Source organism: Gallinula chloropus (genome assembly GCF_964237585.1).
Source record: "Gallinula chloropus genome assembly, chromosome: 5".
In the NCBI taxonomy this organism is placed as follows: Eukaryota; Metazoa; Chordata; class Aves; order Gruiformes; family Rallidae; genus Gallinula; species Gallinula chloropus.
The window spans coordinates 7,860,665-7,878,706 of NC_140090.1; the positions used below are offsets into that span (position 1 = coordinate 7,860,665).

General features: G+C 42.2%; 1 protein-coding gene across 1 annotated transcript in view; it reads left to right on the plus strand.

Moving 5' to 3' along the window:
• Nucleotides 1-15,004: 15,004 nt before the first annotated feature.
• The window catches only part of NCKAP5 (NCK associated protein 5), a gene marked incomplete at its 5' end in the record, with an annotated part of 361,891 nt that continues 358,853 nt past the window's right edge, over nucleotides 15,005-18,042 (plus strand). The window contains one exon of the mRNA XM_084264849.1: nucleotides 15,005-15,073. Within this exon, the coding sequence (XP_084120975.1) occupies nucleotides 15,005-15,073 (69 nt within the window). The remainder of the gene's footprint in view (nucleotides 15,074-18,042) is intronic.

Consider the following 18,042-nt stretch of genomic DNA (forward strand, 5'->3'; position numbering starts at 1 on the left):
TGAAAAGCCATAAAATAATTTGCCGTTCCCCCTGCCCATCCCCAAATCCTACTCAAACATAAAACTGTTGCCTTGATTCCCAGTCAGAAAAAACACATCATGTTGAGATTGGGTAAGCCTTCTCCTATTGAAACCCTTAACATATTTTTGGCTTCCAAAAAGACTTCAGTGGGGATGACTGGGAATAGTGATGCAACTAATGCAGATTCAGGGATACATGGGACATCCTGTGTGATTCTGCTTTGCTGATAGTCTTTACAGTGAATCATAGAATGGCATGGTTTGGAAGGGACCCCAAGGATAACAGAGCTACAACCCCTCTGCCACAGGCAGGGCCACCACCTTCCAGGCCTGGATCTACACAAGGTTGCCCAGGGTCCCATCCAACCTGTCTTTGAACACTTCCAGGGATGGGGCGTCCACCACCTCTCTGGGCAGCCTGTTCCAGCCCCTCACCCCTCTCTCTGTAAAAAACTTCCCCCTAATATCTAATCTAAACCTTTCTTCCTTTAGTTTTAATCCATTCCCCCTTGTCCTACCATTATCTACCCTTTTAAAAAGTTCATTCCCCTCCTGTTTGTATGTTCCCTTCAGGTACTGGAAGGCTGCAATGAGGTCCCCCCGCAGCCTTCTCTTCTCCAGGCTGAACCAGCCCAGCTCCCCCAGCTGTCAAGATTTTCCAGTATCAACTACATGGCTCTAGGTTTTTACCAGTTTTTGGAGTTGGTCTTTCACTTCTCATTCACGAGTTTTATTAGCCTGAGGAATAATCTCTGCAGTGCACAAAAGCATTTGTCCAGGGATTCAAAATTGCTCTAGAAATAGAGGTACTTTGTTTGTGGGATTAACAAAGAAGACTGTATCCTCCTTGTTTTAAAATGACATCTCAGAGCTCCTGAATGCTTTCCATTTGTGAGCTGGGGGCAGCAAATTATAGATTCATAATAAGAAAATTCCAGGGTGCCAACTGTGCTTGCAAAGTGTACTTTAATTATATAGACACCTGTCCACTACCAACTTGTAATATTTCATGGAGGTCACTGAACAGACAGCTGATGGAAGTGGCTTTTATTCAATACCAACCTGGTCTGAGTTTGAAACACTGATCCAGGGGTGAAAGGCTAAAATCCTAATTACCAATAATCAGATCTATCCCGTCCCCATATTATGTTGGTGGTAAAAGGCCTGGATGTTCTTTCCAGTTACACAAGAGAAACATTTAGAAATTACTGAAACTTCAGCTAAATCATTAAGGATTTTTAACATCTGTTAGTAGTTGCAACTAAAGGGTAGTATTAAAGCAAATCCTGGTCTAATATTTCAATAAACAGCTCTCTGTTATGTCACTGGCTGTTTAACCCTAACATTTTAGACTAAAATCTTCATTTTTATTTTAAGGTTGCACAAATAAATGAAAGACAGCACCAGATGAACTGAAAAGAAGTAGCACAATCTACAAAGTCTTGGCCTGGCCATTCTTCTTGTCTCTCTGCTTGAGAATCTGTAGACCTGCCTTATATTTAATTATGTGCCTTTCCTAAAACTAATAATTTCCTTCCCTTAAGCTGCAATTCAGTCCAGGTGTTATTGATTGGGAATACATCACAATGTTCATAGGAAAGCATTTCTGTCATTTATATTTACCAATCTTTAATCAAGTGAATTGCTTTTCTTCTCGATTACCACAAAAATCTCCTGTCACAAGAAAAAGCTTTAAACAGACGTTGATAAGAATTTATTGACTTAGATGATAGTTTTCAGCACGGCCCCCAGAAAGGGATGGTTCACCAGGTACACAGCCACAGGCAGCACAACACAGAGGTGGGTATATAACACAAATGTTATACATCTGGGTGATGTTTTCCTTTCTCTTGGCAGGGACGTAATCTTTCTGTCTCTTAGGTGAAGCATCGAAGTCTCACTTTCACCTGCTGGCTAATGTCTGTGGTGGAAGCAACTTGCTCTTGATTTATTTCTCTCCACCTGAACTCCAGGTTTGGATCCTGTGTGTTACAGGGGGATTCTGGGCTTGGGTGCCTACTTCAGGAGCTTATAACTGCTGGGAGCATATTTTACATGCACACATATTTCCCATACACACACACCCCTTTCACACACCCCCACAAGCCCCTGCCCTTAGGTATATAACTTAACCTCCATCACCAGGAAGCTGGATCCCCTTAACTCCTATCAAACTCATCTGGGGTCATAGAATCATAGAATTGTAGGGGTTGGAAGGGACCTCCAGAGATCATCGGGTCCAACCCCCCTGCCAAAGCAGCTCCCTAGGACATGTCACTCAGATAGGCATCCAGTCAGGTCTTCAATATCTCCAGAGATGGAGACTCCACCACCTCCCTGGGCAGCCTGTCCCAGGGCTCTGTCACCCTCACTGGGAAAAAGTTCTTCCGCATGTTGGTGCGGAACTTCCTGTGCTGTAACTTGCAGCCATCGCCCCTTGTCCTATCCCCACAGACCACTGAAAAGGGGCTGGCTGATTCCCCCTGCATCCCCTGCTTCAGATAATTATAGACTTTAATTAGGTCGCCCCTTAGTCTTCTCTTCTCAAAGCTGAACAGTCCCAGCTCACTCAGCCTTTCCTCATAGGGGAGATGCTCCAGGCCCTTAATCATCTTCGTGGCCCTTCCTTGGACTCTCTCCAGGAGATCCCTGTCCTTTTTATACCAAGGAGCCCAGAAATGGACACAATACTCCAGGTGGGGCCTGTCCAGGGCAGAGTAGAGGGGGAGGATCACCTCCTTTGACCTGCTGGCTACACTCCTCCGGATGCACCCCAGGATCCCATTGGCTCTCTTAGCCACCAGTGCACACTGCTGGCTCATAGCCAACCTGTCATCTACCAGGACCCCCAGGTCCTTCTCCACTGAGCTCTTCTCCAGCAGGTCATCCCCCAGCCTGTACTGATACAAACGGTTGTTCCTTCCCAGATGCAAGACTTTACACTTGCTTTTGTTGCAGCTTACCCAGGCATGAGGCAAAGCAAAGGTTAAGATTTAACTCAAAGAATCCACACCCAAGAAGACTGGAAGGATATGACTTCTTCTTGTGGGTTTAGACCCCCTTTTGCAAGAAGTCCCATGAAGACCCCACCTGCCTTTCTCCTTTCTTTCTTATTCCCTTTCCTGGAGCTTCTCTTCTGTCCAGTAGCTCCAGTTAACATTGCTGTGAGCCAAGAGGAAAAACCAAAAGGGAACATCAGTGAAGGCTGTAGCATCCTCCTTAATACCCTCAACTATTACAGGGAAAAAAAAAGGGTGGGGGGTAGGCTATTCTAATTTAAAAAATAAAAAAATTAAAACTGCTGCTTTCATGTTTCCTGGCTTACCTTTCAGGCAGAGCCAGGTTTAAATCATGAATGGAGCTGAGAATATCTGGCTAACTGCCTGCGTATGCTTCGGGTTGGTGGCAGACTCTTCCCCGCCTCTTTGCTGGGTTCCACTCTGTCCTAGCTACGTTTCTAGAGTCAGATTTATTTTGACAGAATAGCCAAGAGGTGAATGAGGACTGAGCATCTTCTGCTGCGTGGTGCAGAATTTGGAGAAAGAATCATTCCCCTGTTTGGGTGTGTAGTGATGTACACATCTGGTAGAGAGAGGACAGTAATGACACAGAGCAGCAGCACTAATAGAAAGTTTCACTGTTAAAGTCATGGCCAAGGAGGGATTATTCTGTAAATAGCACTTATATATACTATATATTATTAGCTTCACAGTATAGCGGAGAAACTGAGACAGTGGAAGTTAGTGAATCAATTTAACCCACCCACTCAATAGCAGGGATCCAACTTAAAATATGGGCAAATGCTTTGGGCTTACCTGAAATGAACCAAGTACAATTTCCTTCTTCCTTGCTCATGCCCCCCTTTAATATACTTTAAGCAGAAAAAAATACTTTTAAAAGGTTATATTTAATCTCAGAATGCACTTTAAAATTCCAAGTGCCTCATTTAGAACGTGCAGGTGTATTAATGCTTTCCCCTTCCCCACTAAGAATACCTTTTTTTTCTTTTCCCAGCTGAAATTCAAGCCACACAGCAATACTGAGTCATTTCCATTATTCCCAGACTGGAGATGCATAAAGTGTAATCTTCAAAACTTTATCTAAATGTGCATGGCATTACTTCCAAGAAATAATCTAGGGGAAGAAAATTGCATTTAAGGCATTAACTTGAATTCTGTAAGAAACAGTGGAAAAAAAAAAGGTGGAAGAATAGTCCTGTGCCAACCCAACTGTCGGTACTGCAAAAAAACCATCATTCAGACTTTAATGAATAATGAACTTCTGAAATGTCAGGGATGTTTTTTTTCTGCTTTATCTTCTTTTTTTTCCCCACTTTTGGTAGTTTAATGATTTTTACTTTGCATTCTAAACAGACAGATGCTTGAAAGAGAGATACAGAGACTTTTTATAGTATGCCTCCTTTCTTTCTAATATTTTCTGGGTAGTACTTGCATCCATAATCCCAACGTGTTGGATTATTACCTGTGATGGCAGACTGCATGTTCTCTCCCAGTTAGCTTGGTAGAGCTGAGTGCAGATGAGTGGAAGACTGGTAGAATGACATAAACCATAGGAGAGTTATGGACCATTTTACTGGGAAAATCATGATTTTTTTTAATTTACATTTTTATTAAGTTTCTGACAGATGGAAAAATTAGAAATCAGTGTCTCACAGTCAGTCTTCACATTGAGAACCTGGAGTAAGCACTGCTGGCAACTGGCTGCATGGGGGCAAGGATGGAATGGCTCTTCTTTGCTTCCCCAAAGCAAAAGCCTTTCACTCTAATTGTCTCTAATGTGGATCAACCACTGCAAAATATAATGACAGGCTCTGAGAAGAAAGGGAGAGAGGGCTCTTTTCTTCCCCATCAGAGTCTTTACGCAACTCATTCCTGGCAGCATCCTCACTTACAGTGTATTTTATTGTACTTTGTCCTGCCTTATTTTTTTTATATGACAAGTGTTCCTCTGATTCTCTGGGAATCAATCTGTATTGGATTTCACTTTAGGTAATTTCTTCAGATACTTAGCATCATTTCCCCCTCTTTATTTCTTTTCAGCCTATTGTCAATAACCTAACCAATTCCTCACTGTTTCTAGTGCTGGTATATGTCCCTCAAACCTGTGTAGATGGTCATTCCTTCCCATTTTAGTCTCCTCTCTGTCACTGAAACTACTATGAAGGGACTTGTTAATTGTTTCCACCAAGTCAATACTTTAATTGTCTTCGTTGCTATTGTCTGAACCCCATCAAGTTTGTCTATATCCTTTTGGCCCAGAACTGAATTCAGCATTTGAGATGAGATCGCTTTAGAATTGCAGAGAAATGAAGAGGTGAAGGACTGTTTGGTATGCTGGCACTGTTCAGTGTTCTGTCACTGTCTAAGGAATATGGATGAGGACATAACATCTTTAATTTTTAACTTTTTCATAATAGTTGTCTTGGCCATAAGCTGAAGATGGAGTTTAATCAATGTATATTCCTTCAAATTTTGCAATCCTGATATCCCAAAGTCCTACATGCTCTGCTGTGTAAGCATAAAGTGAATTTGAATTGGATGAGGAAATATCTTGAGTTTTTCTTTATCTGTGCTCATTGATGTGCAGAGAATACACCCCACAACAACACTGGAGCTGGTAAAGCCAAGTTGTACCCTGTTGCCTTTCTGTTGTGAGCATGAGCATGAAGGAGAGATGCTACTGAAGAGTGTTTGGGAATACTGGAGCTGAATTCCTTTGGGTCAGCTCCTTGGATGATGTTAGGTCAGCTGAAATGAGAGTAGACCTCTAACTTTTGCATAGGCAGAACAGCTGGGGAACCAGCTGGAAGATTTTAGTGCCTACACTTACAGGAGCTAAGTTAGTTCTATAACCTCCAAATTCAGCTCCAGTACCTCATCTCTTTTATGTCTTGTGTGCAGCAGTGAACAGAAGGTGACCGCAGAGTCCACGAAGCTGCAGCTGTGGTTATAGATGGCCTAACTGTACAGATTTGCAGGACCCAGTGAAAGTATAAGCACAGAAAAGATGAGTAATATATGAAGTTTCCTCATAAAAATATACGTGGTGTCCTGCGTGGGAAGCACCTGGAGCTGCTCAGCCAAATGAGGTTGCTTGTTCTTGCTTCGTCCCCCTGCAACTGACCATTCTTTCGGACCAGGGGCTCAATTCTGGTTTGGCTGGCATGGGAAGAAACGGACACTGTCCTTCCCCTCTTGTTCTTCCCCAGGGTGGTCTTTAGTCATGGTGGAGTGGAGATAAATGAGTGGAGCCCTTTCTCAGTTACCCTCTTCCTGGATCATAAAGGGGTCCCAAGTACTTCGCTGTACCTTGTCCTCCCCTATTTTTCCTATGACAGAAATGGATTATAAGCCTGATCCAGTTTCATTTCTGGGCTGTTATTGAACTAATACCTTCATTATGAAGTTATTGGCTGTACTCTAAGGCTAGGCCCTGGTCCACTGGGAGTGCCTATACAGCAAGGTGAAATGTGAGACACCATGTTACAACTCACAAAGCCCCAGGTTCATTAGAAGCAAATTCTGCAGTCTAGACATTGAAATATTCCCTCTGATGCAAATGACTTCAGTTCTCTAAGGAGGATGTGCAGAGCTGGGTGCTAAAGATGTTCCTAGTAACTAAGGAAATATTTTTACAATACCTTTTTTTATCTTGAGAGTTTTCCTTTGAGCCACATGAACATTTTGACATGTTACCCAGTGGAGTAAACCCAGATATCTGAACACGATCACTAGGTTTAGATGATTTTAATAATTCCTCATATCCATGAGCTGGTATACATCAGAAAATAAATGATCTTTCATTCCTCTCATCCCTGCTGCTGGGGAGCACCAAACTGAGTAGCATTCATTTGGGATGCTTCATCTTGCCAAACTGCTTTTCTTCACCACAATGTACTGTTAGAAAGTGTTTGTAGCAAAATATCTACTGTGCAGACTGCAGAATGAGTGAGAGAGAAACAAGAGACATGGTAGTGACAACAATCTCCTAAGTACACGCAGTCTCTGGTGTCTGACAGTCTTGTGTGTGGATCACAGGACCATCCTGTGCCTGCTGGAGCCATCACCCCTTTTAGCAGTGCAGGTGGGAGGGGTGGAGCGTGCACAAAGAACCCATGACTTTAGTGGTCCCTCTGGACTGTTGTTAGGACAGATGGGCAGGCAGAAGAGATGCCGACTGAAAGGCATCTGTCTCAAAGAAGGGATGTTCAGGCACATTTCTAGTTTCAAACACTGAGTTGGTAATCTGCCCCATGCAGGTCTTACATGTAGGTTGGAAGTTCTTGAACTTTCTTGAGGAGTGCCTTGATTTACACCGATGAAAGAAAAATGAGAAGGAAACACAAATCAAACTGAGCAATATGTAGAAAACTTGACTGTAGATTTTAAATTCCTCCCTCCAGTTAACTGTCTGTCAGGTCAATTCAGTTATTGATTTAATTGCATGCATTTTTCTGAACATTGCAAAGTATCAGATGAACACGTATGAATTTGATATATTATCCTTCTTGGTCTCCTAAAGCAAATGCTGCTTTCACTGATGAAGATTTGTAATTCAGTATTTGAAACCTAATGAGATTCCCGTTTGGCTCTCTGCTGCCAGCCAGCCATTTCACCATGAGAAACAACAATGTGCTGGATGTCAGGAGTTAAATCTAGCATTTCAAATTTAGGAGCCTTAAGCCAGAAAATTTCAGAGGCATCTTTATTGGGATATAAATGGGACATGGGTTTTTGAAGCTCAGAATCTCCACATACCCCTTCAGGTGTGTGAACAGTAGCAGTTCCTCAGATGAAATTTTTTCAGGTCCTGAAATTCAGCTCCTCCAGGTGCCTGGAACTGCCTGTCCCAGACCTAAGCTCAGCTGTGGTTCTGGGGGGAGGCAGATGTGTGTTGCAGCCCCCACAGGTAGTGGGTGCTGTAGTGGTGTTCAGACCATGCCTTCTGCACATAAACAGCCTACATTGTAAAACTTGGCTGGAGAAGGCTCAGTCGTTAAGGGAATTAATCTTTACCATGTAATAATCTATATGATACCATATAATAATGAGTGGTTAGAAACTTAGCCATGAAATGAGAGCTTTGGATCTAATGTATTCTTGAGCCTGAATAGCCTCAGTTTTGCTTGGATATCCTTTTCTTGGCTGCAGGCCTTCTGACATTCAGAAGGATTTGATTTCAGTGCAGAAACTAAGGCTACACAAACACCATTGTCATAGGCTATGTTTTATTGATGATAACACTGTAATATGTCCTTTTCTTCCATGCTGATCAGTCTATCCTGACAACTGATTCATGCTTTCTGCCTGCTTATCTTTCATCATTTTCGTCTCAATAATTTTATTGCATGATATGAACGCTTCATATGTCCCATAAAAGCAAACAGGGGAGGGTAATGCTTTGACCTTTCCAGCATTCTTTGGTGTAATTTACTGGCGGTTCTTCTCCTCCCTGCAGCATGGCCCTGGAACCCCATGATAAAAATGGACAGCCAATCCAAACAGAGAGCGCTGAAAAGGTTAAAGCTTTGATGATGTTAGTCTATAAATGTCCATAGTATTTTTTTTTTTCCCAGAAGGAAAATGAGAGCTGAAAATGGCAAGGGATGAATCACACTTCTTACAGACTACGGAAATGATAGCGGTTCAACCCGTTCACGTTAATGCTGAAAGAACGTAATCTTGTGCCCTCTCATTCTATGTCACTGCAACCCACCTTATCCTCTTAAATGAATGCATGCATCCATTTAATTAACCTGCTGAGATTCTGAGATATAAATCTTTTAAATGCTTCTCATGCAATTCATCTTGACAGCTGTCATAGTAATAACATCTTTAATGCCATATTCTTTATTTTCTGATATATTGAAATTCCTGGTATTATTTTGAGCACACTGATAGGTTTGCTAGATTTAAGCCCTTAATCTTAACTTGTTTAAATCCTGGAAGCAATGCTCTATAGAAAGCTTTAGTGGTTGCTTAGTTTGCTGAATAAATGGAAGATTATCGTGCATGAAGAAAGCATAAATGTATATTGAAAACTGTGGATGAAACAGGGTGGAATTTAGTAGCTGAGACACTTTATTTTAACTGCTGTGTTTCTAGAACATTGTACAAAGAATCTGTTCTCTGCTAGCAAGTGATCACCAGCCAAAATTGCAAGAGATGATAACCTGATGTGGTTTACCGATGCCAGTTCAAGGGATGGAGTAAGGGCAGGAGAGATCCACAGCATTTGGCTTTCAAATTAGTCAGCCTTCAGTTTCTTTGTAGGCTGCCGTGTGTCAGTGTCATGATACATAATTAAAGTCACAACAAAGACAAGAAAGTTCCTTGTCTAGCTCCAGCCCTTCGTACGCTTCCTTGAGGCTACTTCATCATGGCCTTGTGGATGACCACTGGACAGTTTTCAAACAGAATTAGAGGACCAGGATTAGGGAGTGTTTTGGGTCACAAAATAACATAGCTGGCTCCATGCACTGCATGTAACATTCCAGTATCCTTTGTAAGAAATTCAGGGTATATCAAACTGAATTATCACACAGGAAAACAAAAAAAGAGGACTAGGAAAGTGTCTCATTCCATCTAGATATTTTCTGACTGACTTGACATATTTTATTTTAATATAATTTTACAAAGCCAGTCAGAATATCTGGATAAGTAGGCAAAATGGTACAGCAGTGCTATGTTGGCTGCCTTGTAATTCCCATAGTATTCTACTTATCTAAGCATTTTAGGTTCCTGCATTGGAATTTTTATAATTTAATTAACTCATTAATGCTGGCACATGGCACATTCTCCTTCCCTCTCTGCAAAAATGCAGCCTGCTTATCTAAATAGCAACCTAATCCAGTGGGTGTGAATGTACAACGCATATATTAGCACTAACAAACTGCTGACCAGTCTAAGCAAATACCTGGGAGTATTGGGCATTAGGCAGGCAGGCCCTGCCTACAGCATTGCTTTGTAACACTGTGTGGGCAAAATAAAAACCATCTAGCTAAGTTTTGGGTTGCTTAAATGCAGATATCGCTGTAGTTTTCTATTTCCCAAGTGCTGAAGCTCGAAACATCAGCTCAAAAGAGAGTTTTGGGATTATTTTTCCACTTCATCACTTAAAGTCATGACCAGGCTAAATGCCATGGAGGGGAGAGATAGGGGCGTGGTAATGAAACCATTTTCATGGCTCACTTTTAATCACTAGGCAGAATTTTCTCATCTTTTGTGAAGGTGGGGTTTTCGGCTGTTACTGCTCTGAGGGTTTGAACACACTACCTTAAAGAAAAACAAGGGAAAGACTCAAAAAAGCTCACTACAAACTCAGAATATTTCACTGCCCTAGGAAGATAAATTGATTGTCTACAACTGAACAATCTTTGATCTGTTAAATACATGTCAAGTCCATAATTCTGGAATCTTTTTTTTATCCTTCCAGTTGTGAGAAAGCCCAGACAAAGTGACCGGACTTATTTCTACTCCCTTTCCTGCAAATACCACATCAAAAGCAAACATATGCACACTGGTGTTAGCACCAGAGTCTGCAAAAGAAATATAGCCAGACAGGGACAGATTCAATTCAATTTAATTAGGTTCTCAGGAAACTAAATCACTCCAGAGATTGGTAATGAGATGGAAAATCTTTCACCTTTAGGTCACCTGCTCATTCTAACTAACATTTGCATTGATGACAATCTTTACTTTCTCATAGTTGTTTCCTGACCTATGCTAGTGATAGTATTTCCCTCCTCCTTCCATTGGGGAGGTATAATACCACTTCTGGTTATTTCCTTTTGGTATTAAAGTATGGCTAGTGAACAGGCAGGACCATTGGAATAGAAACAGTGCTTAAAGGTCCTGACTCTCTAAATTTGGCCTCATTCTGTTACCCAACAGTTTGATGTATGGTATCACAAATCTTTCCTCTCCCTAACACCTCAGGAAGACATGCAGAGGGAACACCTTGCTGCCCTACGGGTGCTAAGGTGGGCAAAGGAGAGGGTGGGGAGGGTGCCTTATATCCATCCTGAACTTAAACTGAAGGGCTCTAGTTTGCAGAGCTGTCATTTTTGTCATGTGTCATCACTGCTACATTTACACTAATTTATCAGAGACAGACAAATAAATATGGTCCATTTCCAGTTACCAAAGAGATAGAGTGTGTGCTAGTTCCCAGCTGACATATGTTGGCATAGCTCTGCTGAAATGTAACTGCAGTTTCAAAGTGTCTGAAAATATCTTCGATGCTTATCTAAGGAATACAATGTTATACATTTTCATCAGCTAAAGCAATATACATCAATCATCCTTTGTTACGACTAGAAATGGAGAAGGTATTATAATCCAAGAAATTTCTTGCATAGATTTTAGAGAGTGCTTTTCTATGTTAATCACACCGTCTCTCCAGGGCAGAGTTGTAGAACCATCTCCTGAAGTAATGAACATTCTTGTATCAAGTACTAAAAATACGGTGCTTTAGGATGTATAATCAAGCTGATGCCTCTGGCTTGCTGGCTTTATGAACAGTGAGGGTGTACCACACTGAAATAAGATCCCACTTAGGTCTTCCCCTGAGAGCTTTTTCTGTGTCCATACAAAACCTTCTTCCCTGAATGCAAAACTAAGAAGACAGTAGGCAAACATCTGGGACCTGCATTCTCCTCCACTGATCCCCATACGCTTCTTGAAGATAGAGGCTTAATTGCCAAGTGCCTCTAACTTCAGTGCCTTCCCCAGTATCCTCAGCAAAGATGAACTCTAGAGTCCCTCAGAGAAGAGTCCTACAGCTGAAAAATTTCCTACAGCACAAAGAACTGTGAGATGTGCCCCCAAAGGTTTGGCAACATATGTATGTGAGTGCAGTATCAGTGAAGGCACCATAAATCAGAAGTGACTTTGGAATAGTTCACAGTTCAGCCGAGCCAAATGGGACAGTCAGGGTCTGAATGCTGATTGCTGGGGGCTCTGCTGTAAAGGTATCAACAAGCAAATTGGCCAAGGATGGCAGATAAATTTCTACAGTCAGTTTTCTTGGTAATACAAAAATATTGTTTGTGATGATCGGGCAAACTGATTCTCAGTGCTTTTATGTTTTGAGACCGTTGCATCTGGATGACCATTCTCTTCTCCTGAGCTTCCCAGTGGATGTGTTAGCTCCATTTTGAACTGCTGTTAGTCTTTTGGTTGGTCTCAGAGGAACAGTGATTTACCTGAGAGGGTCTTTTTTTCTCTATGACAAGCAGTATGATGCACAAAAAGGGCCCATTCCAAGGCGGAAAGTTGTTCTGTTTCTGTTAAGTATTTCACTCTGGTGATCACTTTTTTTCAAAGGCCTCCTGAGTTGGGTGCTTTGAGGCACCAGCATATGTTGGTACAGGCGATGTATTGTATTGTCTTGTCTGATAATTATCTTTGATTCAAAACTTTAAGTGGATTCAGCCTTAGCTTCTTAACTCTTCAGTAGAGATCCATGACAGCCAGCTGATGCCCAGATGTTTGAGCTTCCATGGTGTGTGTGTGGTGGCAAAGGAGTGGAGTCTGCAGGTCAGAGGCTGCTTCACAAGTACATTGAGTAGGTCCACATGCTGTGCTAGACAGAGCTACAGTAAATCCAGCCTGGCAGTGCCCAAGGCAGCACAGTTTATAAACTGTAGGAATAATAATCCTCTCTCCTTCTAAACTAGAATTTGGGGTAGCTCCACCAAATACCTGCAGACAGACACTTCAGACGCTTACTCATATTAAATACTTGACCTTCTACGGGAATAATTGGCTCCAACTGTAGCTCTCACTAGCTCACTCCTAAATGATTCTGTGCTCACTGATCAGCAAAGACTCCCTCGGTGGAAGTCATGCTTTCTAGGCATGATGAATGCTCAGAAGAATGACATAAAGATTACATAAGGTCTTTCTTTTGTAATTTCTGGCATAACCACAAGAACTGTTTAATACATTGCCTCTGTCTTTGTTCAGATCTATCATGGTATTTCTTTTGAGACATGATAGCTAATCAGGAAACAATGGTAATTATGTGCTAGCACACCATGGAGATAGCTTATTAGCTGAATTAAATAGTGTGTGTAGCTTTAGGACTGGTACTGCAGAAAGGGCTTACAGATAAACCTGGAAAAAAGCACAAGGCTGGAATGGTCACAGCACAATAACTGGGGTTTTCCTGCCGCTGTGCGTACGTGTTCTCATGGCACGTGTTCTGAATGTGTGTCAAGGGTAATTTTTATCCATTTTGGAGAAAGTGGCCTGAATTCTGGTCTTGCATAAATGTAAGCTATAAGGCAAGTGTAGGAGGCACCAGGTGTTGCATTTGCCAACGGATGGCTTCGTAGCTGGACTAATTACAGTTTCACTGTGGGCACAAGAGCAGCCCCAGTTCTGATGCCCACGTTGTACCTGATGATCCCGGTTTGCATGCCTCTGGGAGCCCTCTGAATTCCAGCTGGCTTGGGAGGCGAAGCCTGGGGCACGCTGCTCTCCTCGCAGGCAGCCTGTGCTTGGCCCGCAGTCAGACACCCCCCGTGCCCTCGTGGCAGAGCATTTGGGGACAGCACGGGGAGAGCTGCAGTGGTTTTATCTGCTTGACATCACCACAGTGACAGATGGGAGTGATGCAGAAGTCAAGGCTATCCACAGGCATGCAGATACATCTGGAGGGCACATATAAGGCTGCTTTTGGGAATGCCAGCTGCAGTGCCCTGCAGCAGGGGCCAGTGGCAGTCACACATCCCCTGTCTGGCTGTGACTGGAGGTACTGTTTGCGAGTAGTAAAAAGGATCAGAAATGGACAAACTTGTCTTTTGCTTACTCTCATTTTTCAGTCAAATGCAATTAATTTCTCTCAGTTTAGCATTAAGTAACACTTGTAAGAATATCACAGCCTTACTAGAATTATGGTTTTAATAGGCTCTCTGCCCTTAGTGGGAGTTAGCCCAGATGAAGAGGTACAGGATGCTGCCCTCTGATACTGTAAATGCAGTAAAATCACTGCAAGATGCAGGAGGAAATCCCTGTATTTGGGTCTGTATTTATAGCATTGTTTGCCTGCCTTAATCTAGGCTAGAGTCTGATTTCTGTTATTATTCTACTACTGAATAAGTTAATTAGCTTTGCCCATATTCCCGGAGCACACACAATAAACGTCACTTTAAAATACAACCTAAAACTTTTAAACCTGTGGAACATTTAGGAAATCAGAGTTGGTAGTTGCTACTTGTAAGCTGTGGCTTGGTTTGAGTAAAAATCATCAGCCAGGAATAACCAAGCCCTGCAGAACTGGAAAGACTAATTCTTTTTGTGAGAGCTTCACTGGGCGAAGTTCCCCGGCTACTCCGTGGGACTGTCTGATTATCACAGCAGAATCTTTGACGTTAAAAATGTAATGAAAGTGCTGAGGGCATTTGTCCCTCATTAAAGGTAATGGGAGTTGAAAGCTTTTAGAACTCTTCAGGATTAGGTCCAAAATTTGCACAGGGTAGTAGCAGCACAGATGTGCCAACAAGCAGGGCTTACGGAGGAGTGCAATTAATGGGAAATGAACTGCTTCCCTCCCTGCCTGCCCCCTGGCCCCAGGTAGTTCATTGGCTCTGAAAACCAGCTCCCAGCCCACTTCAAAAGGCACCCTAAAAACATGGGGTGTATTGATAAATATAATAGTAGCAGATCATTTATTTTGTTTTATTTTTTCTTTTGCTCTGAGAGGTGACCCAAGCATCCTGGTAATATTTCTGTATGGAGAGTTTAGCTTTTTTGGCACATAAAATTTGTTCCTGGAACACAGCCTACTACAGACACAAAGTCATTAGCTGCTGGGTTATTACAAAGTTAATGATGAAAGACAGAAACTGTTAAGTAGGATATTGAAATGTGCATTAATTTTTTAATTTTTTTTTCAGTGATTCTGGAAACAGCCTGACATTTCTAGTTGATCAAAAGGAAAACAAATAACCTCAGCTATGGAGAGAAAGAGACAGCTACAGAAAAGGGAATTTGGGAAAAGACTTTCTCTGGACAGCAGTCTTGTGGTAAGAATGAATATTTACTGAATTCTTTGAATAAAATTTACTTCTGTCTTAAAAATGTGGTTGTTAAGAAGCAAGACTCATAATGATGTACTTTTTTAAGGTGTTTATCTATTCATCAAAATATCACAGCCTTTTGTGATTTTTAATGTTCTCCAGAGCAAAAGTGCTGGAGGAATTTTACAGCATCTTAAATAGAAATATGCCCTCATTTAGAAGAATGTGTCTGAATTTACTGGATTTGCAGAAGAAAGGAATCCAGACAAATATACCAAACTTGCAATTAAAATCCTACTCAGTCTCAATGGGATCACTCTGTATTGCTTTTTACTTAGAGTATGTTTACTTAGAGTATATTTTTACAGAGAGCTGTAGGTAGCTGAAGTCATCTAATCAGAAATGCTTGTTTTCTATTGAGGATACTAGGAAAAATTTGTTTGACACAGTGAATGTATAAACTACTGTAATATCACCTGAAAATGAAATGTAAATGGTACATGCTGTAAAAGTAATAGGTTTTGCTGTATGTAGGATGTGAATTAATTGAGATTGTATTCCAGATTTATTTTTAGTTAATGTTTTCAAATGATGGCTGTGATTAACAAGGAGTTTTTATAGCTGTGCTATGGATACATGGGCAGTAAATGCTCATAGATGTTGAACAGTTGTATAAGAGGATAAACAAACCAATGTCAAGTACTCAGCACGCTAGTGTAACAAATACTGAATCAAGCAAAGCTAGGAGGGCCAAGGAATCCCTCTTTAGCATTGACAGAGGTTGGCTTCTGAGGAAGAAGTTTGTGGCCTGCCTCTTTTTCTTAGTACTCACACTGCTGGGGCAGATGCTGGGAAGTGCTGGCAGAGGTGGATTGGGCATCAGCAGCCACAGCGGCTGGGTTCAGGTTCTAGGGGGTCACTGATAAAGACCAGTTTGGCTCCTCACATTAAAGTCACAGATACTAAACTTTGACCGCTGAACTGCACTTCAATCATAAATAATGAGCCTAATGATTCACAAAACAGTACTTAATTAACGGGAGGAAAGGACACCAGCAAGGTAACAGGACATTAGAGAATTACCAAACACTCCCAGAATGTACCAATAATCATTTGAAGTCCTCATCTCTGATGACCTCAAGCAGGTATGTCTCACCTCCTGTTACATCTCCTTACACACAGGTGGTGAGTGTGGGGCCCCAGAGCCCTGTTGCCCCTATCCTGGGTAGCAGGGTCTCATCCACACCACTGCGTGAGCTTCCCACAGCCCGCTCTTGCTAACCCCTCCTACCTCACCCGTGCTGTTGAAATTTTGCCCAACAAGAAGGCTACACTTGTCTCTGGTCTGACAACTGTATCCCCATGCTGTCATGTGTTGCCCTAATTTATGTGTGGTGTTCATTTATCTCAGGCAATTTTTAATTGATTAGTCTACCTTGAATTTTATACGTTGCTAGAACTATGTATCTTCCTTCACCTTATGCAATGCTTGTGGTTTGGTGGTGGGGGGTTTCCAAGTAAAAAGCCCATTGACATGCTGAAAGTAGTGAATATGGACTGAGCAGGTTTCAGTCTATCCACTGATGCCTTTCATCTATCTATTGTGTTCTTTAGTCTTTAGCTGGGGTCAGGGGGACAGTCCCTCCCTCCCTCGCAGGCTTCTGCAGCTCTGCAGGCCGAGGACTCTGCTCGTAGGCCTTAGGTAACAGGTCAGCACTTCTCAAGTGGCGTTCATTGACCAGTGAAATAATGTGCAGAGCCCTTTTCAAAGGGGTCTCTCCTTTTCCTTAGCTTTGAAATGGCATTGTTTCTTAAGATGATGAATTAAATCTCTATATTGAAAAATAAAAAGTGAGAGAGAAATAAAAGTAGTGAAGAGTAGTGGGCCCTCGCCCAGACTCTCGGCTGAGCTCAGGACACTAACTGGGAACTGCTGAAACTTCCTCCTGCTCAGGCCTTGCTGCTCAGTGCTCTGATGGTGAGAGGAAGCTGCTTTCAGCTTGTTCAGTCTGCTACAAAACCTGCCTTTTCAGCTGGCACGCACTCAGCAGGCCACATCATGCTCCCAGCGCTGTAAAATCTATTTCAGTTGTCTTCTAGCTTGTGGGCAGAGAAGGTAGGTTTAGTATGAACTCAAAATTTTACCTAATACACTGAGTAAAACAAAATGTGGCAGGTTTTGTATGCTCTGAAGTGTGTTTATTCCCGGGGCCAACCTCAGTTACTAGTTCTAGGCGTGCTCCTGAACAGACTCCAACCTAAATCCTGCAGCTAAAATGTACTGCTGTGTTCCGGTGGCCACAAACTATCAGGAGTTATCTGTAGGAAAGAAGACTACTCGTGGAAACTGGGTGCTGAAAGCTGAGGGAAGTGCTAGCACTTGTGACTTTGCACAAAGATGTTAGTGTGGCGAATCAGGGCTGTTTTTCCCTAAATATTTTCACTGATGTGATGGACTAGATTCAGCCGTTGCTTAATGCATTAAGATAGACATTTTCTTTTCCCTGCAGTAACAATGTGGTCTGCTATGTGGATGGGAACAAGGAACTCTGTTTCTTGCTTCCAGTCCCACCTATTGATAGTCTGGGCTTAAACAGGGTATGCTACTGTGGCTATAGATTAATTCTTACCCTTTCCCATCAGGAAGGAAAAGTAGAGAGAGACATTTCCCAGTGTCATACGAAATACTGTGTGTGTAACACCATCAGAAGTGCTTTGTGTAATAACCTGTGCTACGTGCGTGTTAACATGCCTGTAAGGGCTTAATTAAAGGAGGAACAAAAACTATTGTTGAATGAGAAGGGGACACTTTTTCCCTGCCTTCAGCATGTGGTAAGGATGGTGGGAGGTTGTATCCAGATGAAAAACCATCTTCAGGCCCTGGCTTGAGGTCAATGAATTTATGAATTTATGCCAGTATGTGCCAGCTGAAGATCTGTGTCTGATTAGCCCATGTTCCTGTGAGGATGTTGAAG